The sequence below is a fragment of the Girardinichthys multiradiatus genome, chromosome 11 (assembly GCF_021462225.1).
Source record: "Girardinichthys multiradiatus isolate DD_20200921_A chromosome 11, DD_fGirMul_XY1, whole genome shotgun sequence".
Lineage (NCBI taxonomy): Eukaryota > Metazoa > Chordata > Actinopteri > Cyprinodontiformes > Goodeidae > Girardinichthys > Girardinichthys multiradiatus.
This window is the reverse complement of record NC_061804.1, coordinates 19,502,545-19,522,302: the sequence shown is the minus strand read 5'-3', so window position 1 is coordinate 19,522,302 and position 19,758 is coordinate 19,502,545. Positions and strand designations below refer to the sequence as shown.

Genomic DNA, 19,758 nt, shown 5'->3' with positions numbered 1-19,758 from the left:
TCAGCACGACCTGGCACCTGCTCACAGTGCCAAAACCACTGGTAAATGGTTTACTGACCATGGTATCGCTGTGCTCAATTGGCCTGCCAACTCTCCTGACCTGAACCCCATAGAGAATCTGTGGGATATTGTGAAGAGAACGTTGAGAGACTCAAGACCCAACACTCTGGATGAGCTAAAGGCCGCTATCGAAGCATCCTGGGCCTCCATAAGACCTCAGCAGTGCCACAGGCTGATTGCCTCCATGCCACGCCGCATTGAAGCAGTCATTTCTGCCAAAGGATTCCCGACCAAGTATTGAGTGCATAACTGTACATGATTATTTGAAGGTTGACGTTTTTTGTATTAAAAACACTTTTCTTTTATTGGTCGGATGAAATATGCTAATTTTGTGAGATAGGAACTTTGGGTTTTCATGAGCTGTATGCCAAAATCATCCGTATTAAGACAATAAAAGACCTGAAATATTTCAGTTAGTGTGCAATGAATCTAAAATATATGAATGTTACATTTTCATCATGACATTATGGAAAATAATGAACTTTATCACAATATGCTAATATTTTGAGAAGGACCTGTATGTTAAGATCACCTAATCGTTATTACAACCAATCATGCAGACACCATATTTCAGGCCTCAAAGACCAGCTGGTTCAGTCTAAACCTCAGAATTGGACTGTGTGCTAACTCTGGGGTTTAATTTATACCCTTCTAATGGACGAAGTCAATATTTAATGCATGTACTCTTTGAATAAAAACAACCAGATTGTGCAAGCTGGCAACTTTTTTAATGAGCAGAAACAGAAATGCAGAGGTCAGTGCTTTTGAACAAAAATCGCATAAATAAACCAATTGTTTAAGGGATGGGCAGAAACTATGAAAAACAGGAGCAGGTGAACAAAGATTTCTGACTGATAAGATGGCCGCCGCGGGTTTGCTCCGTAGGCTGGCCATGGACTGGGGTGCTTCAGACTGCCGAGAGCTGGACTACGTTGACTGAACCGTCAGGTAAACATCTATCACTGGAGGACAAGTACAGCTGCTCTTCTTTAACCTTTCAGAGAAGACATGCCAGCACGCATGATCTCATCGACCAAGAGGATATTGCTGGCAATCACCGTGCTGTAAACACAAACGTGTTAAGAGGGGGATGAAAATTGTTCATGAGGATTAAAACATCTTAGAAAAGCATCCTCACCATGAATGGAGAAGCTGTTTTTTCACACTGTAGTTATCCCAAACACCTGCCTCTCCTGCCACCATCGGCTCCCCTGAAAAACAGAATTTTAGTTAAAAACATTCTTCATCTTGTGTACAGGAGAACAAGTGCACATAAATCGTTAGATTAATGGGCCTTCTGATGATCACCTGTGCTGAGGTCGACTCCAACTAGCTGACCAGACTCTTTGTACTCTGTCTGCAGCTTCAGCAGGGTCTCCTGAGGGTCGTAGCCAGAGTTCTGAGCCAAGACCTACAAAAGAACCAGCAAAAAAAACAAAAACAAAAAAACAATGAATGCAGCATGAACATAAAATAAAGCTTTTTCATTACAAAACTAAAACACAAAAGAGATAAAGCTGTTTTGGTCGTTTTCACTAATAAGTGGCTTGAATGTCATTTTAGATCTTTAATGTCTTTGAACTGTTCTTTATCCAGGGTGGAATAATAACAGAACACCTTCAGGTATTGTCAAAAGCTTTGGATGCACAGGTTTAGGGTTATCCTAAGTTTTCAAAAAGGGTCAATAGACCCCATTACTATTTGGGTAAAATGCCCTTTAGCAGCTTCTACCCTAATCACACGGTTTCTATAACCATATGTGCCCTTCTGGAAAAATTCAGCTTGAATAACTCACCTCTCTTCTGGGCTAAATTTGTCAAGTTTAAATTAGTTGTTTTTTGGCATTGATGCAGCTTTTACAGCATAGTCCACTGATTTTTAACAGGACTCGCATCAATGCATCCCAGAAGCTCAATGTTAGCCTGCTTTATCCACTCTGAAACCAGTTCTGATGTCTGTTTGGGATCGCTCTCCTGCTGGAAAGTTTCAACATCTATCCCAAACTGATACCCTCAGATGAAAGAAGTTGAGGCTTTTAAATCTAAGGATACCAACTGTCAAGCAAGGTGAAGGTGGCATCATGCTCAGGGTCTGTTTCACTGCTAGAGGTGCTGGTGCATTTCACAGAGTGAGTGGAGTAATTTGTCAACTTGTCGATCTTCCAACAGCCAATCATTACAAGCATTAAAGTTGGATTTTGAATGGATAAAGCCATTGGGGCAGCCATTTACTAATTCCAACAGACAGAGTGGTCTAACATTCAGCCGGAATGGTGCCCAAAACTTGTTGATGGCTATAAAAAGTGTGCAATTTGATAGTGAACATTTAACCACATATCAGAGGGGGTGTGTGTATTAATTTCTGCCTGTATGTGTTATGTTTACCCTCTGTAGGTTAGAGAAGATCTACAATAAATTTAAGATGTGCAACCACTGAAGTTCTTTGTTGCATCATCATTACAATGTTGAGACTGATGCAGATTAATTGTGCATGTGAACTTCTGACCAGTGAACACTCAAACCATGCGAGAAACCGTCAGCATGGGTTACCTTGGGGATGACTAGAAGAGCATCTGCAAATGCCTGGACTCCCAGCTGAGCTCTGCCTTTCACGTTGGGCTTGTGTTTTACCAGAGCGTCCGCCACAGCGACTTCAAACGCACCGGCACCGGACACAACGCAACCTGGAGACAAAAAAGAAAAGGATTTTTAAAAGGGGGGAATGATTGCTCTTATATAGTAAAAAAAAAAAAAAAAGGTTTACAATAAAACAATTTGACTAGAGAACAAAATCTGTTCTGATCAACTGAATGCATGTAGCAGAGACTAAACTCTGCTAATGCAGAGGAAAAGATCAGAGTGACTGTGGCACAGAGACAGGAGACCAGGGAGAGCCACAATAACGTCCCTGGGTGTTCGCTGTGCAAATAATCAAGATTAGTGAAATATCTTTGTTTAAAATGTGAAAATAAATTCATTGATATTGCAAACTTAGATCAGGATTGAGAAGAGAAATTCCACGTTTTAAATATAATTTTACAAATATCAAGTGAAGAGCCTCCAAAGTTACTTTAAACAGACAGATTGCAACAGGCTGTGTGTGTCAAGATTCTGAACAATTATAAATGCAATAAAATCATAGGCAAACATTTTACAAATATAGGTTTGTTACCATCTTCAATGGCGTTTTTGACGGCTCGCAGACCATCCCTCACAGCGTCCTTGATCTGTGTCAGGGTGTGTTTGTTGGGGCCCTTCACCAGCAGCGTAACTGAGCGGGGGTTCCCACACTTCTCAATGAACGTGTACTTCTCCTCCCCCTGTAAAAAAAAAAAAAAAAAAAAAACAGGTGTTAAAAGAACCTGACACCTGACCTTTACAGAAAATAAATTCATTTTATTTTGTCAAACTTCAGCACCAGGAGAAGATGACATGGATACTCACTAATGTGTGCTCATAAACCAGCCCAGCATGGCCCAAGCACTCAGGTGTGAGGTCATCAACAGAGTTCATGGCGATACCGCCGCAAGCAAGGGTGAGTCTGAAAAAATAATTACACAACCAGGGTTTCTACAAGTTTTAAACTTTAAAATTACTAATTAACACTCGTTTCTTTTGTTTTCTGTATTAATATTTTGGACTTTTGAGCACAAAACATTCACCTGGTTTGGTTTTATGATCTCTACAATCAACAAATCATAAAACAAGAACCTTGAAGTTGGCTTCTGATTCAGCAATGTGGTAAAAAGCTATTTCACTGCTATTGTGCCATTTGAACAAACTTAAATCAGCTTTATCTTAATATCTACCATACTTAGACTTATAAAGTGTGAACTGCATTAAATACAGATTCTTAAAGCACAATTTATTGTCTTTCATACTTTGTTTTGCTGAGTATAAATGCTTTTTTCCCCCATAGGAGATGCACTAATCAATCTGCCAGTAATTGGAATCCAAATTGCCAATTTTTCCTTGATCGGCTGTGAACAGCGGGTCAAATACTCGAAAATTTGATTCAGTTCTTTTTACATTTGCTAAATTCCACATTTAAAATTCTTCCAGTTGTTGCTGTTGTCAGTAAGGCACATGCTCCTTCTGCACTAATAACTTTAGGTGCTACATCTGCTCTTCTCTTACCTCTCCATGTTCCTCCTCTTTGCTCTGCGCAGGGCAACTATTCCTTCCTTGGCGAGAGCATCCAGGGAGAATGGATCGATACCCTGAAAAAACCAGAGAGATGAGATGTGTTTAACATCGCTAATTAAGTCGATAACATGGCCTGTTCTGATCCGCTGAATACATGCAGGAGAGGAGCAGACTCTCCTGATGCAGAGGTACAGATCAGAGTTACTGTGGCACAGATACAGGAGACCAGGGGGAGCCACATTAGCACCCTTGGGTGTTCACTGTGCACATCGTCTGTTCATTTAAACCTCAACTTTCACCCAAAGCGCATAAACATCAACAGACAGGAAATCAGCTCTGCAGTCATGCTAAACCCCTCCTCTACTGTACCTTCTGGTTGATGACGACAAAACCCTTGTTATCATTGGGACAGACTTTCTTCTTCAGGGCTATGATCTTCTGCACACGCTCCTCGATGAACTTCCTCTCTGCAGCCACAAGCTTCTCCCTCTCCCCGGCGCTCTTGTAGAAGAAGCCAGAGTTGACCTCAGTCTTTTCGTACTCCAGAGAGACGTTGCACGTCAGAACGTAAGCGTCCTCCACTCTCTTCTTCATGTCTGGATGTCTGGCCCCGTGGTCCAGCACCAAACCTTTAATCAGTCTGGAATAAAACAAGCCAGATGACAGTTGTTAGGTTTAAAAAAATATATAAAAAAATACCAACATTTCATCATCTCTATACATTAAAACTTACTGTGTGTCACTCTCAACCTTATGCTTCATCTCCATGATTTCCACCATGTACAGGTCGATGGGTTCATTGGGTTTAGAGATGGCGAGCACAGCATCCACCACAGCCTGAGGATAGAAAAACTGGTTCAAGATCCAACTTAACACTTTCTTACACAAACAAGAAGATTAAAGTTTTTAAATTCATTTTAGTACAGCCTGTTATTTGTTCTCTAACCTAAAGGTTTATTTGGGTGAAGAAGTTGTTTGGAGTCCAGCCCTAATTCAAAGTTGGCGACTCACCGAGAAATCAGCTGGTGACTGGCCTGATTTTCCATCATGACCGTCACTGATGGGTGACCAGTTGGTCTGAAACCCAACATCTGATCTTTTTCCAATCAATGAATGAACGCACCATAACTAAATACAAACAGGCTGTGCAAAGTACAACACTCTTCTGTGTGCAAACAAAGACACAGCAGACTCAACGCTTAGCCATTCTCAGTATCAGTGCGATATTGAAGAAATAAGAAGAGGCACCAAGCTATGGAGAGCAGTTTCATTCAAAAATAAATAAATAAATAAATACTGCTATTGATAAATTATTAATAAGTATTCCATGAAATAAATATCCCCATGAAATAAAACAAAATAATTATGTTAAAAGAAATTTTCATCTTATTTTATTTAATTCATTTCAAGATTTATTTAATTTATTTAAAGAATTATTTATTTCATATTGCAGTTTTATTTTGTGACACTTATTTTGTAAAGCTACTTTATGTATTTCAGTGACTTTTACTTTTTAACCTCGTTTTTCATTTTAAGCTCTTTTTATTTCATGTTCTTATATTCAAATGAGGGGGCGGAGTTTTATCCGCTAGGTGGCGCTGGGACAGCAGGACCGAGCTCCATTCGTGGCAGTGGCTGGCAGAAACATGGCGGAGGGAGCCAGGGGATTCTGCGAGGATGCCAGAAGGTGCCAGACCGGCCCGTAGAAGCCTGTCACGGCGGTTGCCGCTGTTTTTGTGGAAGCTGTTTGTGCAATAAGTCTTCGTCATCCTTTCAGCATGTCATATACACACATAGTGCTATTTATTACCCATCTCAAGTAAATGCAGCCACCTTATGTTATGGGTCTAACACTGTTTATTAAATAAAAACCAATAAAGACATCATCATTTAATAGTAACAGGCTATAACAATGACATCCCGTTTGCCGATAATCAGCATTGGTTTCCACAAAAACAGCGGCAACCGCCGTGGCAGGCTTTTACGGGCCGGTCTGGCTCCCTCCGGCATGTTTCTGCCGGCCACTGCCACGAATGGAGCTCGGCCCTGCTATCCCAGCGCCGCCCGACAGATAAAACTCCGCCCTCTCATTTGAATATAAGAACATGAAATAAAAAGAGCTTAAAATGAAAAACGGAGTTAAAAAGTAAAAGTCACTGAAATGCATAATGTAGCTTTACAAAATAAGTGTCACAAAATAAAACTGCATTATGAAATAAATAATTCTTTAAGTAAATTAAATAAATCTTGAAATGAATTAAATAAAATAAGATAAACATTTGTTTAAAAAAAAATTTCATGGCAATATTTATTTATTTCATGGAATATTTATTAATAATTTATCAATAGCAGTATTTATTTATTTATTTAATTTTGAATGAAACAGCTCTCCATACCAAGCTGTAAGAAGCTATTTAAAAGAAAAGTATTTTCTGTAGAGTAAGTTTCAGTTGATAAATTTAAGATTCAATAGATTTATTGTCATATGCATGAAGCATGTGACCAGCTGTTGCCCTTCTTAACCTTTTCATTTTTTTAAAGAAGTGTGCAATATATTGACTTGCGATAACAAAGGACAGCTTGGAGGCAAAAATTGGGTTGGATTTTATATTGCATGTGCCATACGTTCACACTCTGCGATGGTCTCTAACTGCTCTTGATGCACAACTTATGTATGACTGAATGGCTGAGATGCATAAGCTCAGAACATGGTGAAAACATCGTAATAGAAAAAAAATGACCAGTCAGAAAAATGTGGGTTAATCTTCACAGGGCTGAAACAATGAATCGATTTTTGAAATAATGGTCAACTTATTTAGTAATCGGATAATTGTTAACTGAAGTATACAGACTATAACATGCCATTTGCTGAAAGAACAGCCCACTCAGAGCATTAATTAGGCCAAAATTGTACAAAAAATATATACACATTTTGTATTTAAGCTGAAAAATCTATGTGGTATAGCTTTCTCTTCACCTGGCTCAAACTCTGTAAAAATTGTCCTATTAAGCACCTTTTGCTCCGAATATTAATCGATTAATAAAAAATAAAAAAAACAGATTAGTATAATAATTGCAACCCTAAATTTTAATATCATCCCAATATTCAGCAATTGCATGTTTTCCTGCTATAGTGTAAGCCTACTTTTCTACAAACTCAATGCAATAGAAGAGTTGCTCCTAAAAGTACGAAAACTCTAACTACTTCAAACAGTCTCACCTTAAACATCTGAACTATCCGTTAAAAGCACAAATCTACGTTCTCTAGTATCTAGAAATCACACGAAGACTCGCATTTGGAGGATGGTGGCCTAGTGGTTAGACAGCAGGGTATTTGCATCCTGGAGAGGCCCAAGTTCGAATCCCACAGCCTGCTACTCTGGGTCCCTGAGCAAGACCCTTGGCCCCTGAATGCTCCCTGGGCGCCACACATTGGCAGCCCACTGCTCCCTAAGGGATGGGGTAAATGCAGAGGACAATTTCTCTTCATTGTGAAATCAATAAAGTCTAATTTAAAATTTACCGTAAGTAACCATGCTAATTGCTGACCTAAGATACTAAAGTAAACTGAAATGAAACAGGTTTACCGCAAATCCTCACACACAAACAGCATGACATGACCTCGACTTCTGACGACCACTAACAGCAGAAGGCTGGGAAAATTATTTCAAAAGATTTTATTTATAGTTTTTAAAGAGAAATCCAGATCAACTAAACTGGTATTGAACAGTTAGAGTTGTAATAAAACTAGATCAGAAATCAGCCACGAAGTTCTGTTCCCATTGTTTCCATTAAAGTAGTTGCAAATGTCTGACAGAACTGGTGTTTCAAAAGCAACAGCTCTTAGCTGAACCAAAACCAACAGCAACTTATATTAAGGACTTGGAGAATAGAAATCAAGCGCAGCAATTAAAAGGTTGTAATCACCGTGTAAAGTCAGTGTAGCATCAAGTGTGTGTGATGCAAAACAGAAAAAATACACACTAATCAAGAAGCTGATGTTTATCTAAAGCAGCAGTGGAAAGAAATTTTGTGCAGAGATGTTTTACAATTACTTTTTATCACTACAGGTCCTTCTCAAAATATTAGCATATTGTGATAAAGTTCATTATTTTCCATAATGTCATGATGAAAATTTTACATTCATATATTTTAGATTCATTGCACACTAACTGAAATATTTCAGGTCTTTTATTGTCTTAATATGGATGATTGTGGCATACAGCTCATGAAAACCCAAAATTCCTATCTCACAAAATTAGCATATTTCATCCGACCAATAAAAGAAAAGTGTTTTTAATACAAAAAACGTCAACCTTCAAATAATTATGTACAGTTATGCACTCAATACTTGGTCGGGAATCCTTTTGCAGAAATGACTGCTTCAATGCGGCGTGGCATGGAGGCAATCAGCCTGTGGCACTGCTGAGGTCTTATGGAGGCCCAGGATGCTTCGATAGCGGCCTTTAGCTCATCCAGAGTGTTGGGTCTTGAGTCTCTCAATGTTCTCTTCACAATATCCCACAGATTCTCTATGCGGTTCAGGTCAGGAGAGTTGGCAGGCCAATTGAGCACAGTGATACCATGGTCAGTAAACCATTTACCAGTGGTTTTGGCACTGTGAGCAGGTGCCAGGTCGTGCTGAAAAATGAAATCTTCATCTCCATAAAGTTTTTCAGCAGATGGAAGCATGAAGTGCTCCAAAATCTCCTGATAGCTAGCTGCATTGACCCTGCCCTTGATAAAACACAGTGGACCAACACCAGCAGCTGACACGGCACCCCAGACCATCACTGACTGTGGGTACTTGACACTGGACTTCTGGCATTTCCTTCTCCCCAGTCTTCCTCCAGACTCTGGCACCTTGATTTCCGAATGACATGCAGAATTTGCTTTGGACCACTGAGCAACAGTCCAGTGCTGCTTTTCTGTAGCCCAGGTCTGGGGAATGTGGCACCTGTAGCCCATTTCCTGCACACGCTTGTGCACGGTGGCTCTGGATGTTTCTACTCCAGACTCAGTCCACTGCTTCCGCAGGTCCCCCAAGGTCTGGAATCGGCCCTTCTCCACAATCTTCCTCAGGGTCCGGTCACCTCTTCTCGTTGTGCAGCGTTTTCTGCCACACTTTTTCCTTCCCACAGACTTCCCACTGAGGTGCCTTGATACAGCACTCTGGGAACAGCCTATTCGTTCAGAAATTTCTTTCTGTGTCTTACCCTCTTGCTTGAGGGTGTCAATAGTGGCCTTCTGGACAGCAGTCAGGTCGGCAGTCTTACCCATGATTGGGGTTTTGAGTGATGAACCAGGCTGGGAGTTTTAAAGGCCTCAGGAATCTTTTGCAGGTGTTTAGAGTTAACTCGTTGATTCAGATGATTAGGTTCATAGCTCGTTTAGAGACCCTTTTAATGATATGCTAATTTTGTGAGATAGGAATTTTGGGTTTTCATGAGCTGTATGCCAAAATCATCCGTATTAAGACAATAAAAGACCTGAAATATTTCAGTTAGTGTGCAATGAATCTAAAATATATGAATGTTAAATTTTCATCATTACATTATGGAAAATAATGAACTTTATCACAATATGCTAATTTTTTGAGAAGGACCTGTACATACAGGTACACAGCATCGATGTTTTTCAACTTGTTCAAGATCAAAAGGTTTTTTGTTTTAATATTTGCTTAGCACTCCATTAACAGCATAGAGAAAATCACCAGCGGGTTTATAGAATAACCTCTGCTTGAGTACAGCACACAGAGGTCCATTCCCTCATGCCTCACCTCAGTGAGCAGGTCTGCCAGCTCTGTGTGGACCTTGGTCCTGAGAGAAGTTCGGGCAACACTGATGAGAGTCTCTCTGTCCATTTCCCGAGTGACTTTCACTTCCTCCAGAACAGCCAGGGCTTTCTCTTTTGCTGCCTCAAAGCCTTCAGCAATTATTCTTGGATGAAGACCCTGCAGCACGAAACCAGAACATATTAAGCTTTAAAATGCATCCAGGTAAAACCTTATAACATTTAGGATAGTTTAGGAAAATGTAGATTGAACTCAGAAATCCCCTCCAACAAGCTCTTACCTCTGAGACGTAGAGGTCTGCCTGCTTCAGCAGCTCACCGATGATGAGGACGTTGGAGGTGGTTCCGTCTCCTGTGATGTCATCCTGCGCAGTGGCAACCTTAGCAATCAGTGACGCAGTTGGGTGTTGAATTTGCTTAAGAGAAAATGTATTGAAACAAAGACAAAAAAAAAAAAAAAAACAATGGTCAAACTTATTCAATTTATAACATCAGGATTCAACCTAATAATTATCTTGCATTTACTAACTGATTCAAGCTGACCTTTGTTCATCATTTAATAAGAAAATGTAATTTTCATAAAGACCGAAAACGAGTTATAGAATAATATCTACCAACAAGTCTTGGAAATTAGATTTCAGTTAGAAATTCCAACAATTCACATGTTTAATGGCAGAAGTTATTCTGATCCGCTGAATACATGCAGGAGAGGAGCAGACTCTCCTGATGCAGAGGTACAGATCAGAGTTACTGTACCACAGATACAGGAGACCAGGGGGAGCCACACTGGCATCCTTGGGTGTTCACTGTGCACCTCATTTTTCCATTTAACTCTCATCTTCATTCAGAAAGTAGGACTTGCACTTCACCAGTGTATCCTGTAACATTCCTATTTTGTTGACCACTCAATCTCATCTACAGAGACACCGAGATATTAGCTGATGTCTAGATTATATTAGTTAGCTTAATCAGATCTATTGGTGCTCAGAAACTAAAGAAAACATCATCTTTTACCACCAACTGCTGAAAGGTCAACAAGTCAATGACTTGATGGAATCCGTTAGGCTTTTAGAAACTTCTATACCAACTTGCATATTAAGCTGAATTTTATAACATTAATTTGATCCGATAAACTAGGACTGAACTGAAATTATTGTACTGATTTGATCATGACTGGATATGACTTGGATCAGCTCGTCTTGTAAAATGCCCTGAGATGACATTTGCTGTGTATTAGCATTGTAGAAATATCCTAAATTTATTTGTATTTTACAATGCACATGCTTTTTAACCCTGCAATGTACTGTATGTAATTATCCCATGCTGCAACTCTTGATGTTTAACATAGCTAAATGAAACTGGTATAATTTAAGTTTAATTACGATTTGGACATAGTAAACTATTTCAATAACTTAGCTAACATAATATTCAACATGTCAACCATGCAGTAAATTGCCTTTCATGATAAGATCGAGAAACTCAAACTAAAGACCCTCCAAAAGCTGAATGGGTGTGGTCCCCTAATTGAAGAAAACAGAACAATAAAATCTGGACAGCTTTTATAATAACAGTAGCCATGTCAATATATCCCAGCCCCAAACGCATGCACGCTAAGACCTAACACAGAATAATAGCATTTTATACATGTAATTTACTTCCATACCATCTCGTGTAGCAGGACATTTCCATCTTTGGTCAGTTTTATGTCTCCTGCACCAGACACCAGCCTGCAAGTTCACAAAACAGAAGTTTTTAATATTACAGAAGATGGATCCCTGCAAACTTGTACCGCGGGTGTGTCGTAAGAAATTAGACTGTCATGCCGTCGTGTCGAAAACCCCGTGAAAAAACGTGTAGTCGGCAACGTACTGGAAATCACAACTACTGGGTGGACTTCTTCTGGTTTAAGACTAAAGTACCGGGAGCTAAATATAAACTAATGTCGCTAGAAAACTCAATGGCTCGTGTGAATACCAGTAAACATTATAACAAGCACCGGTTTAAGCCGTTAGCCTTAGCTTGACTAGCTAGCTGGCTGATGCTAATAAGCTAACGTTAGCTTAGCGGTGTCAGCGCCGATAATGACTGGGCATGGCAACGTGCGGCAGGAAGCCCGTTATCCGGTTACAAAAGTGCTACCTCAGTTAAAATAAAGTGTCGTTAGATACGTTTTCTTGAAGATAGTTGTTTTTAGTGTATCTACAAACCAGAGTCGCGTGGAAAACAAACTCATGTCTATACAGTTTACCGCTGGCTAACTAATGTTAGCCAGTTAGCTGCCGCACAAAGAGCTCCAGAGGAACTCACATTTTCATGGTTCCCTTCGGTCCCAGATTGCTCCTCAGCACGTCCTGAAGTCCCCGGGCGGCACTAATGTTAACCGCCAGGGCGGCCTGCGCTCTGGCCACCTCTGCTTTAGGGTTCAGCGCTTTAATGGCAGCCATGGTGAGGCAGTACAACCAGCGGAGTAAAGCTAAAAAAAAAAAGTCTCGCCGGCAGAGAGTTAGCACTGCTCGGGTTCGGACAGCTACAGGAAGGAGGGTCTGCTTCCAGAAAGCTCCAACACGTGTTGCTGTGTTGCCTTCGGGTGCCGACAAGAGGATAGGACATTCTCCCTTCCCTGTAATTACAGTGCCTTATGGAGAAAGTAGCCTATTTACATCCCATTAACGTTTTGTCATTTGTTGCAGAAACTTCAGTGTTTTCTTTCGATTGTAGGTGATAAACCAAACTGTTTCAGAACATATGTTGCTTTGTTGCACAAAACAGTATACCATTTTAAAGAGGAAGGAAATTCATACATGGTAGTCAATTAATTTTTTACATGCACATTTATTCACCTCCTCTTAAATCTAACAATGTTAAATAAATTCCAGTGCAACTGCATTCAGTAGATGCTGTATTAGTAGAATCCACTTGTGTGTAATTTAATCTCAGTAACAATACATTTAATCTGTGAAGGCCTCATAATGAATCACATTAGACAGGTCAGGGATAAAGCTGTGGAGAAGATTATACCTGGGTACAAAAAGTTACAAAATACTAGCAAATCATTTTTCACCTTTAAACATGGCTTTGGCAGCATCATGCTGTGGGGATGTGTTTCTTTAGCAGGTATGGGGAAAGCAGTCAGAGCTGATGGAAAAACAGACTGAGCTAATCATAGGGCGGAATTTAAATGCAAGCCACACTTTCAGTTTAGTTTTATTAAAAAAAATAAGAACATTGTGTTCCTTCCACCGCACAGTTATTTACTAATTTGTTTTTGTACCTCACATAACATCTCAATAACATCTCTGTGAGGTTCCCTTCTGCTACAAGTGTTCCACCATCATCCCAGTCCCCGAGAAATGTATTATTGCAGGATAATAAGATTACAGGCCTGTCGCCCGGATGTCTGTGGTCATGAAATCCTTTGAAAGACTTGTGTTGAAGCATCTGAAGGACATCTACAGACCTTGCAGGACCCCCTGCAGTTTGCTTACCAGGGAAACAAGTCAGGATGATGCAGTCAATTTGAAACTAGACTTTATCCTGCACCACCTTTTGCAGATGACACAACTGTTATTGGTCTGGATACAGACAGGAGGTGGATAAGCTGGTCCACTAGTGCGGTCAGAACCACCTGGAGCTTAACTCAGTCAAGACACTGAACGTCCGGAGAAAATCCCAAACACTCCCTGGCTAGAAATAGTTGGGCTCACCTCGACGCACGGCTCTGGCTCTGGAACCAGTCTCCTTGAGAGGAGTCGGACACTCTTCTACTATGGAGTTGCCCTTGGTGAGAGGCGCTGAGCTAAGGTGGGCATACTTGTTGCGCCCCATCTTGGCACCTGTACGTTGGGGTTCACCCTGGTGAACGAGAAGGTAGCCTCCCTCCGCCTACGTGTGGGGGGACGGGTTCTGTTGTTTGTGCTTATGCACCAAACGACAGTTCAGACTACCCACCCTTTGTGGAGTCCGTGGAGGGGGTGTTGGAGAGCGCCCCTCCAGGGAATTCCCTTGTTAGAAAGATCCAAGATGGCGCCGCAGATGGTCGCCTCGGCGTGTTGGTGCGCATTGTTTTGTTTTGTTTTTTGCTTTAAAACGGTCTTCTGTGATGGTACCCGGAGCTCTCTCACCAGAGAAGAACTCATGAACATCAGGGCTACTACACCAGAGGAGTTATTTCCAACTTTTCTACCTACTGCTCTGGAATTTTTGGACATTCTGGTCAAAGGTGCGCTCACCTTTGTTCACGTGGTGAAACGCCGGAAGAGAGGGAAACGGGCTGGGGTGCTGGTACGTCTTCGCCAGCGTGGACTACGAACACCGTTACCTGGAATATTTCTCTCTAACGTGCGCTCACTTCCCAACAAAATTGAGGAACTACAACTGTTGTTGGGGAAAAACAGGGACTTTTATTCATCGGCAGTTTTGTGCTTCACGGAGACGTGGCTGTGTGGATTAATACCGGACTCTGCGCTGCAGCTGGCAGGATTCCAGCTCTACAGAGCGGACAGAGACATGGAACTCTCCGGCAAAGCGAAAGGTGGAGGAATCTGTTTTTACTTCAACAGTGGTTGGTGCAACGACGTGACAGTGATTCAGCAGCACTGTTCTCCAGACCTGGAAGCCTTCATCATAAACTGTAAGCCTTTCTATTCCCCCCGTGAGTTTGCTTCGTTCATCCTGGTCGGTGTTTACATCCCGCCGCAAGCTAACGTGCAGGTCGCACAGCGCATGCTCGCCCACCAGATACTGAGTGTGGAGCGGACCAACCCGGACTCCTTAGTAATCGTCGTTGGCGACTTTAACAAAGGTAATCTCACCCACGAACTCCCCAAATATAGACAGTTTGTTAAATGTCCAACCAGAGAGGACAACATTCTGGATCACTGTTACACCACCATCAGAGACGCTTATCACGCCGTCCCACGTGCTGCACTGGGCCAATCCGACCACATCATGGTCCACCTGATTCCTGCATACAGGCAGAAACTAAAGCTCTGCAAACCTGTTGTGAGGACGACAAGGAAGTGGAGCAGTGAGGCTGTGGAGAATCTCCAGGCGTGTTTAGGCTGTACAGACTGGGATGTGTTCAGGACTACTACCAACAGTCTGGACGAGTACACAGAGGCTGTGACTTCCTACATCAGCTTCTGTGAGGACAGCTGTGTACCATCATTCACCAGGGTGAGTTACAACAACGACAAACCCTGGTTCACAGCTAAACTCAGAAGGTTAAGACTGGATAAGGAAGAGGCCTTCAGGAGTGGGGACAAAGACATATACAGAGAGGCAAAGTACAAGTTTGGCAAGGCAGTGAAAGAGGCCAAACGACTGTACTCTGAGAAGCTCCAAAACCAGTTCTCAGCCAACGACTCTGCGTCTGTCTGGAAAGGGCTCAAGCAAATCACCAACTACAAGCCGAAAGCCCCCCACTCCATCAACGACCGACGCCTCGCCAACGACCTGAACGAGTTCTACTGCCGCTTTGAAAGACAAAGGGACAGTCCTGCAACCATCCCCCACGACGCCCCCCAACAGCTGCAGCCACAATCCACCACCCCCACCTCCCCAACCTCAAGAGGGGCCTTGGCACCTCCAACCCCCACCCTGAAGTTCCCCCCCACCAGCCCCCTACCCACGCCGAGGACGGCTCTTTCCATCCAGGAGAGGGACGTCAACAAACTCTTCAGGAGACAGAACCCCCGGAAAGCTGCTGGTCCGGATTCTGTCTCACCAGCCAGCCTGAAGCACTGCGCTGATCAGCTGTCTCCAGTCTTCACAGACATTTTTAACACCTCACTGGAGACATGTCATGTGCCAGCCTGCTTCAAGTCCTCCACCATCGTCCCTGTTCCCAAGAAGCCAAGGACCACAGGGCTTAATGACTTCAGACCCGTCACCCTGACCTCTGTGGTGATGAAGTCCTTTGAGCGCCTTGTGCTCTCACACCTAAAAGATATCACCGACCCCCCTCCTGGACCCCCTGCAGTTTGCCTACAGAGCCAACAGGTCTGTAGATGATGCAGTCAACCTAGCCCTTCACTTCATCCTCTGGCACCTGGACTCCACAGGAACCTATGCCAGGATCCTGTTTGTGGATTTCAGCTCCGCCTTCAACACCATCGTCCCAGTTCTGCTACAGGAGAAGCTCTCCCAGCTGAGTGTGCCCGACTCCACCTGCAGGTGGATCACTAACTTCCTGTCTGACAGGAAGCAGCGTGTGAGGCTGGGGAAGCACGTCTCTGACTCCCTGACCATCAGCACCGGTTACCCCCAAGGCTGTGTTCTCTCTCCTCTGCTCTTCTCCCTGTACACCAACAGCTGCACCTCCAGTCACCAGTCTGTCAAGCTTCTGAAGTTTGTGGACGACACCACCCTGATCGGACTCATCTCTGATGGTGACAAGTCCGCGTATAGATGGGAGGTGGACCATCTGTTGGACTGGTGCAGCCAGAACAACCTTGAGCTCAACGCTCTAAAGACAGTGGAGATGGTTGTGGACTTCAGACAGAACCCAGCCCCACCTGCCCCCATCACCCTCTGTGACTCCACAATTGACACTGTGGAATCTTTCCGCTTCCTGGGAACCATCATCTCCCAGGATCTCAAGTGGGAGCCGAACATCAGCTCCCTCATCAAGAAAGCCCAGCAGAGGATGTTCTTCCTGCGGCAGCTGAAGAAATTCAACCTGCCAAAGACTATGATGGTGCACTTCTACACAGCCATCATTGAGTCCATCCTCACCTCCTCCATCACCATCTGGTACGCCGCTGCTACAGCCAAGGATAAGTGCAGGCTGCAGCGTGTCATTCGGTCTGCTGAGAAGGTGATTGGCTGCAGTCTACTGTCGCTCCAGGAACTGTACACCTCCAGGACCCTGAAGCGGGCAGGGAAGATTCTGGCTGATCCCTCCCACCCTGGTCACAGACTCTTTGAGACTCTCCCCTCTGGCAGGAGGCTGCGGTCCATCCGGACCAAAACCTCACGCCACAAGAACAGTTTTTTCCCATCTGCCACCAGCCTGGTTAACAAAGCCCGGAAACCAACTTGACACTCTCCCTTTCCCCCACACCCCCCCTGTTTTTGCTGACAGGACACCCATAACCTGTAACTCTATGCGTTACATTAACGTTCAGCATGGACTCCTGCTTTACTTGCACTGCCATACTTGCACAATGATCACCTGCACTGTTGTATTGCTCTTGCATCTTATACTGCTCTATATTTACTCTCACTCACTTAAAACTGTGCACATATATTTATATTATATTGTAGATATGTTTATACTGTTTAATTTGTATTGTATTGCACCGACTACGCCAAAACAAATTCCTTGTATGTCCAAAAACGTACTTGGCAATAAAGCTTTTCTGATTCTGATTCTGCTGGTGGACTTCAACGCTCATGTTGACAATGACAGTGAGACCTGGAGGGGTGTGGTGGGGAGGAATGGCCCTCCCATTCTAACCCTGAGTGGCGTTTTGTTATTGGACTTCTGTGCTCGGCATGGATTGTCTATAACTAACAACATGTTCAAGCATAAAGGTGTTCATATGTGCTCTTGGCACCAGGACACCCTAGGCCGCAGTTCGATCATCGACTTTGTTGTCGTGTCATCTGATCTGCGGATGCATGTCTTGGACATTCGGGTGAATAGGGGAACGGAGTTTTCCACTGGTGTACCTGGTGGTGAACTGGCTCCGATGGTGGGGAGGATGCCGGTCAGACCTGGCAGACCCAAACGAATCTTGAGGGTCTGCCGGGAACACCTGGCCGAGTCTCCCGTGAGGCGGAGCTTCAACTCCCACCTCCGGGAGAGCTTCAAACATGTTCCGGGGGAGGTGGGCGACATTGTGCCCGAGTGGGCCACGTTCTGTACCTCTATTGCCGAGGCGGCTAACCGGAGCTGTGGTCGCAAGGTTGTTGGTGCCTGTCGCAGCGGCAATCCTCGAACCATCTTGTGGACACCGGCAGTGAGGGACGCTGTCAGGCTGAAGAAAGAGTCCTATCAGGTCTTTTTGGCCTGTGGGACTCCGGAAGCAGCTGACGGGTACAGGCAGTCCAAGCGGCATGCGACTCGGGTGGTTGCTGAGGCAAAAACTCGGGCGAGGGAGGAGTTCAGAGAGGCCATGGAAAACGACTTCCGTACAGACTTTGATGCGATTCTGGTCTGCCATCTGGCGTCTCGGGGGGGGAGAGGTACACCACCAACACTGTTTACAAGGGAGGTTGCTGTTGACCTCAACTTGGGACGTTGTGGGTCGGTGGGCAGAGCACTTCAAAGACCTCCTTAATCCCACCGGCACGTCTTCCACTGAGGAAGCGGAGCCTGGGGACCTTGGGGCGGGCTCTCCAATCTCTGGTGCTGAGGTCACCGAGGTGATTAAAAAGCTCCTCGGTGATAAGGCCCCCGGGGTGGATGAGATTCGCCCGGATTTCCTTAAGGCTCTGGAAGTTGTGGGGTTGTGTTGGTTAATACGACTCTGCAGCATCGCATGGATATTGGGGGCAGTTCCACTGGATTTGCAGTGGTGGAGAATCAGTGCCTCCAAGTCTGAGGCCATGGTCTTGAGCCGGAAAAGGGTTGAGTGCCTTCTCCAGGTCGGGGGGGCCACGTCAAGAGGAGCCAGTTGAGGTGGCTCGGGCATCTGGTTAGGATGTCTCCTGGACGCCTCCCTGTTGAGGTGTTCCGGGCACGTCCCACCAGGAGGAGGCCTAGAGGAAGACCCAGGGCACACTGGAGGGACTATGTTTCTTGGCTGGCCTGGGAACACCTTGGGATTTCCCTGGATGAGCTGCCCCAAATGGCTGGGGAGAGGGAAGTCTGGGTCTCTCTGCGTAGGGTGCTACCTCCGCAACCCGACTCCAGATAAGCGGAAGACAATGTATGGACGGATGGACCCCCTCCCCTCACAAACCTCAACAACTCTGTGTCTACTGTGGATCATTTAGTTTCATAGGAAGCACCCTTTCTCGGGATCTGAGCTGGATCTCACAGATGGCTTACAGACTCTGTTCGCAAGAAGGCCCAGCAGAGACCATACATCCTACAGCAACTCAAGAAGCAGAACATTCCACAGGGGCTGCTGGTCATCTTCTACACTGCCATCATTCAGTCTGTCCAGTGCACATCCATCTGTGTGGCACAGCCATAAAATAGGACAGGTCCAAACTGCAGCAATCAGGTCTGCAGAGAAGGATCATCAAGGCTGACCTTCACTCCATCCAGAACCTGTACAGGTCTAGAGTCAGGAAAAGGTCAGCTAAAATTTCTGCAGACCGCACACATCCTGGACACAAACTGTTTAGACTTTTACCTTCTGGCCAGTGCTACAGAGCAATATTTGCAAAAACCAGGCGCCACAGAAACAGTTTCTTCCCCCAGGCTGTCTCTGTTGAACAGAATGAACACTTTACAGCCTGAGTAGACAATATATATTCATTTATGGGGTATACATACACATATGTACACATTGTGAACGCTTGAAACTGAAGTCAAGTTCCTTGCTTCTTTGTGCACACAATCCTTGTCAATAAAGCTGATTCTGATCAGATCCAATTCAATTTGTGGTTGTAACATGACAAAATGTGAAATTTACCTGGGGCTTGAGAATGACTAAGGTCCGGACAGATTTCCAGATATATTTTGAACAGCCGGCACATTAGTACATGTTTTATTAAAGCCAAAGGCACAACTGAACTATCTAAATCCATTATTCAATAACATTTTCTACCCACCTGACTTAACTCTGTTTTATTCATTAAAGCA

At 43.8% G+C, this 19,758-nt stretch overlaps 1 protein-coding gene and 3 non-coding genes across 4 annotated transcripts; all 4 read right to left on the bottom strand.

The window, feature by feature from the left end:
* Nucleotides 1-766: 766 nt before the first annotated feature.
* Nucleotides 767-12,553, bottom strand: cct6a (chaperonin containing TCP1, subunit 6A (zeta 1)). Its single transcript, XM_047378249.1, has 13 exons — nt 12,306-12,553; nt 11,662-11,725; nt 10,280-10,414; nt 9,985-10,158; nt 4,939-5,042; nt 4,575-4,845; nt 4,197-4,279; nt 3,504-3,600; nt 3,232-3,379; nt 2,610-2,743; nt 1,369-1,471; nt 1,199-1,271; nt 767-1,122 (listed from the first exon to the last, which is right to left on the bottom strand). The coding sequence occupies exons 1-13, from the start codon at nt 12,440-12,442 to the stop codon at nt 1,050-1,052; spliced, it is 1,596 nt and encodes a 531-aa protein (XP_047234205.1). The 5' UTR covers nt 12,443-12,553; the 3' UTR covers nt 767-1,049.
* LOC124877025 lies at nt 2,851-2,986 on the bottom strand. The gene has a single exon (XR_007040433.1). It is a non-coding gene; the product is annotated as a small nucleolar RNA SNORA22 (small nucleolar RNA).
* Nucleotides 4,337-4,473, bottom strand: LOC124877033. The gene has a single exon (XR_007040440.1). It is a non-coding gene; the product is annotated as a small nucleolar RNA SNORA22 (small nucleolar RNA).
* LOC124877024 lies at nt 10,676-10,812 on the bottom strand. The gene has a single exon (XR_007040432.1). It is a non-coding gene; the product is annotated as a small nucleolar RNA SNORA22 (small nucleolar RNA).
* Nucleotides 12,554-19,758: the final 7,205 nt, after the last annotated feature.

Excerpts from the sequence above, each read along its gene's own strand:
- cct6a (XM_047378249.1), bottom strand. The coding sequence starts at position 12,442 with ATGGCTGCCATTAAAGCGCTGAACCCTAAAGCAGAGGTGGCCAGAGCG. Across the intron at positions 10,415-11,661 it reads ATGTCCTGCTACACGAGATG|CAAATTCAACACCCAACTGC; the intron begins GTATGGAAGTAA and ends TTTTCTCTTAAG. Across the intron at positions 4,846-4,938 it reads AAGGTTGAGAGTGACACACA|ACTGATTAAAGGTTTGGTGC; the intron begins GTAAGTTTTAAT and ends GTTTTATTCCAG.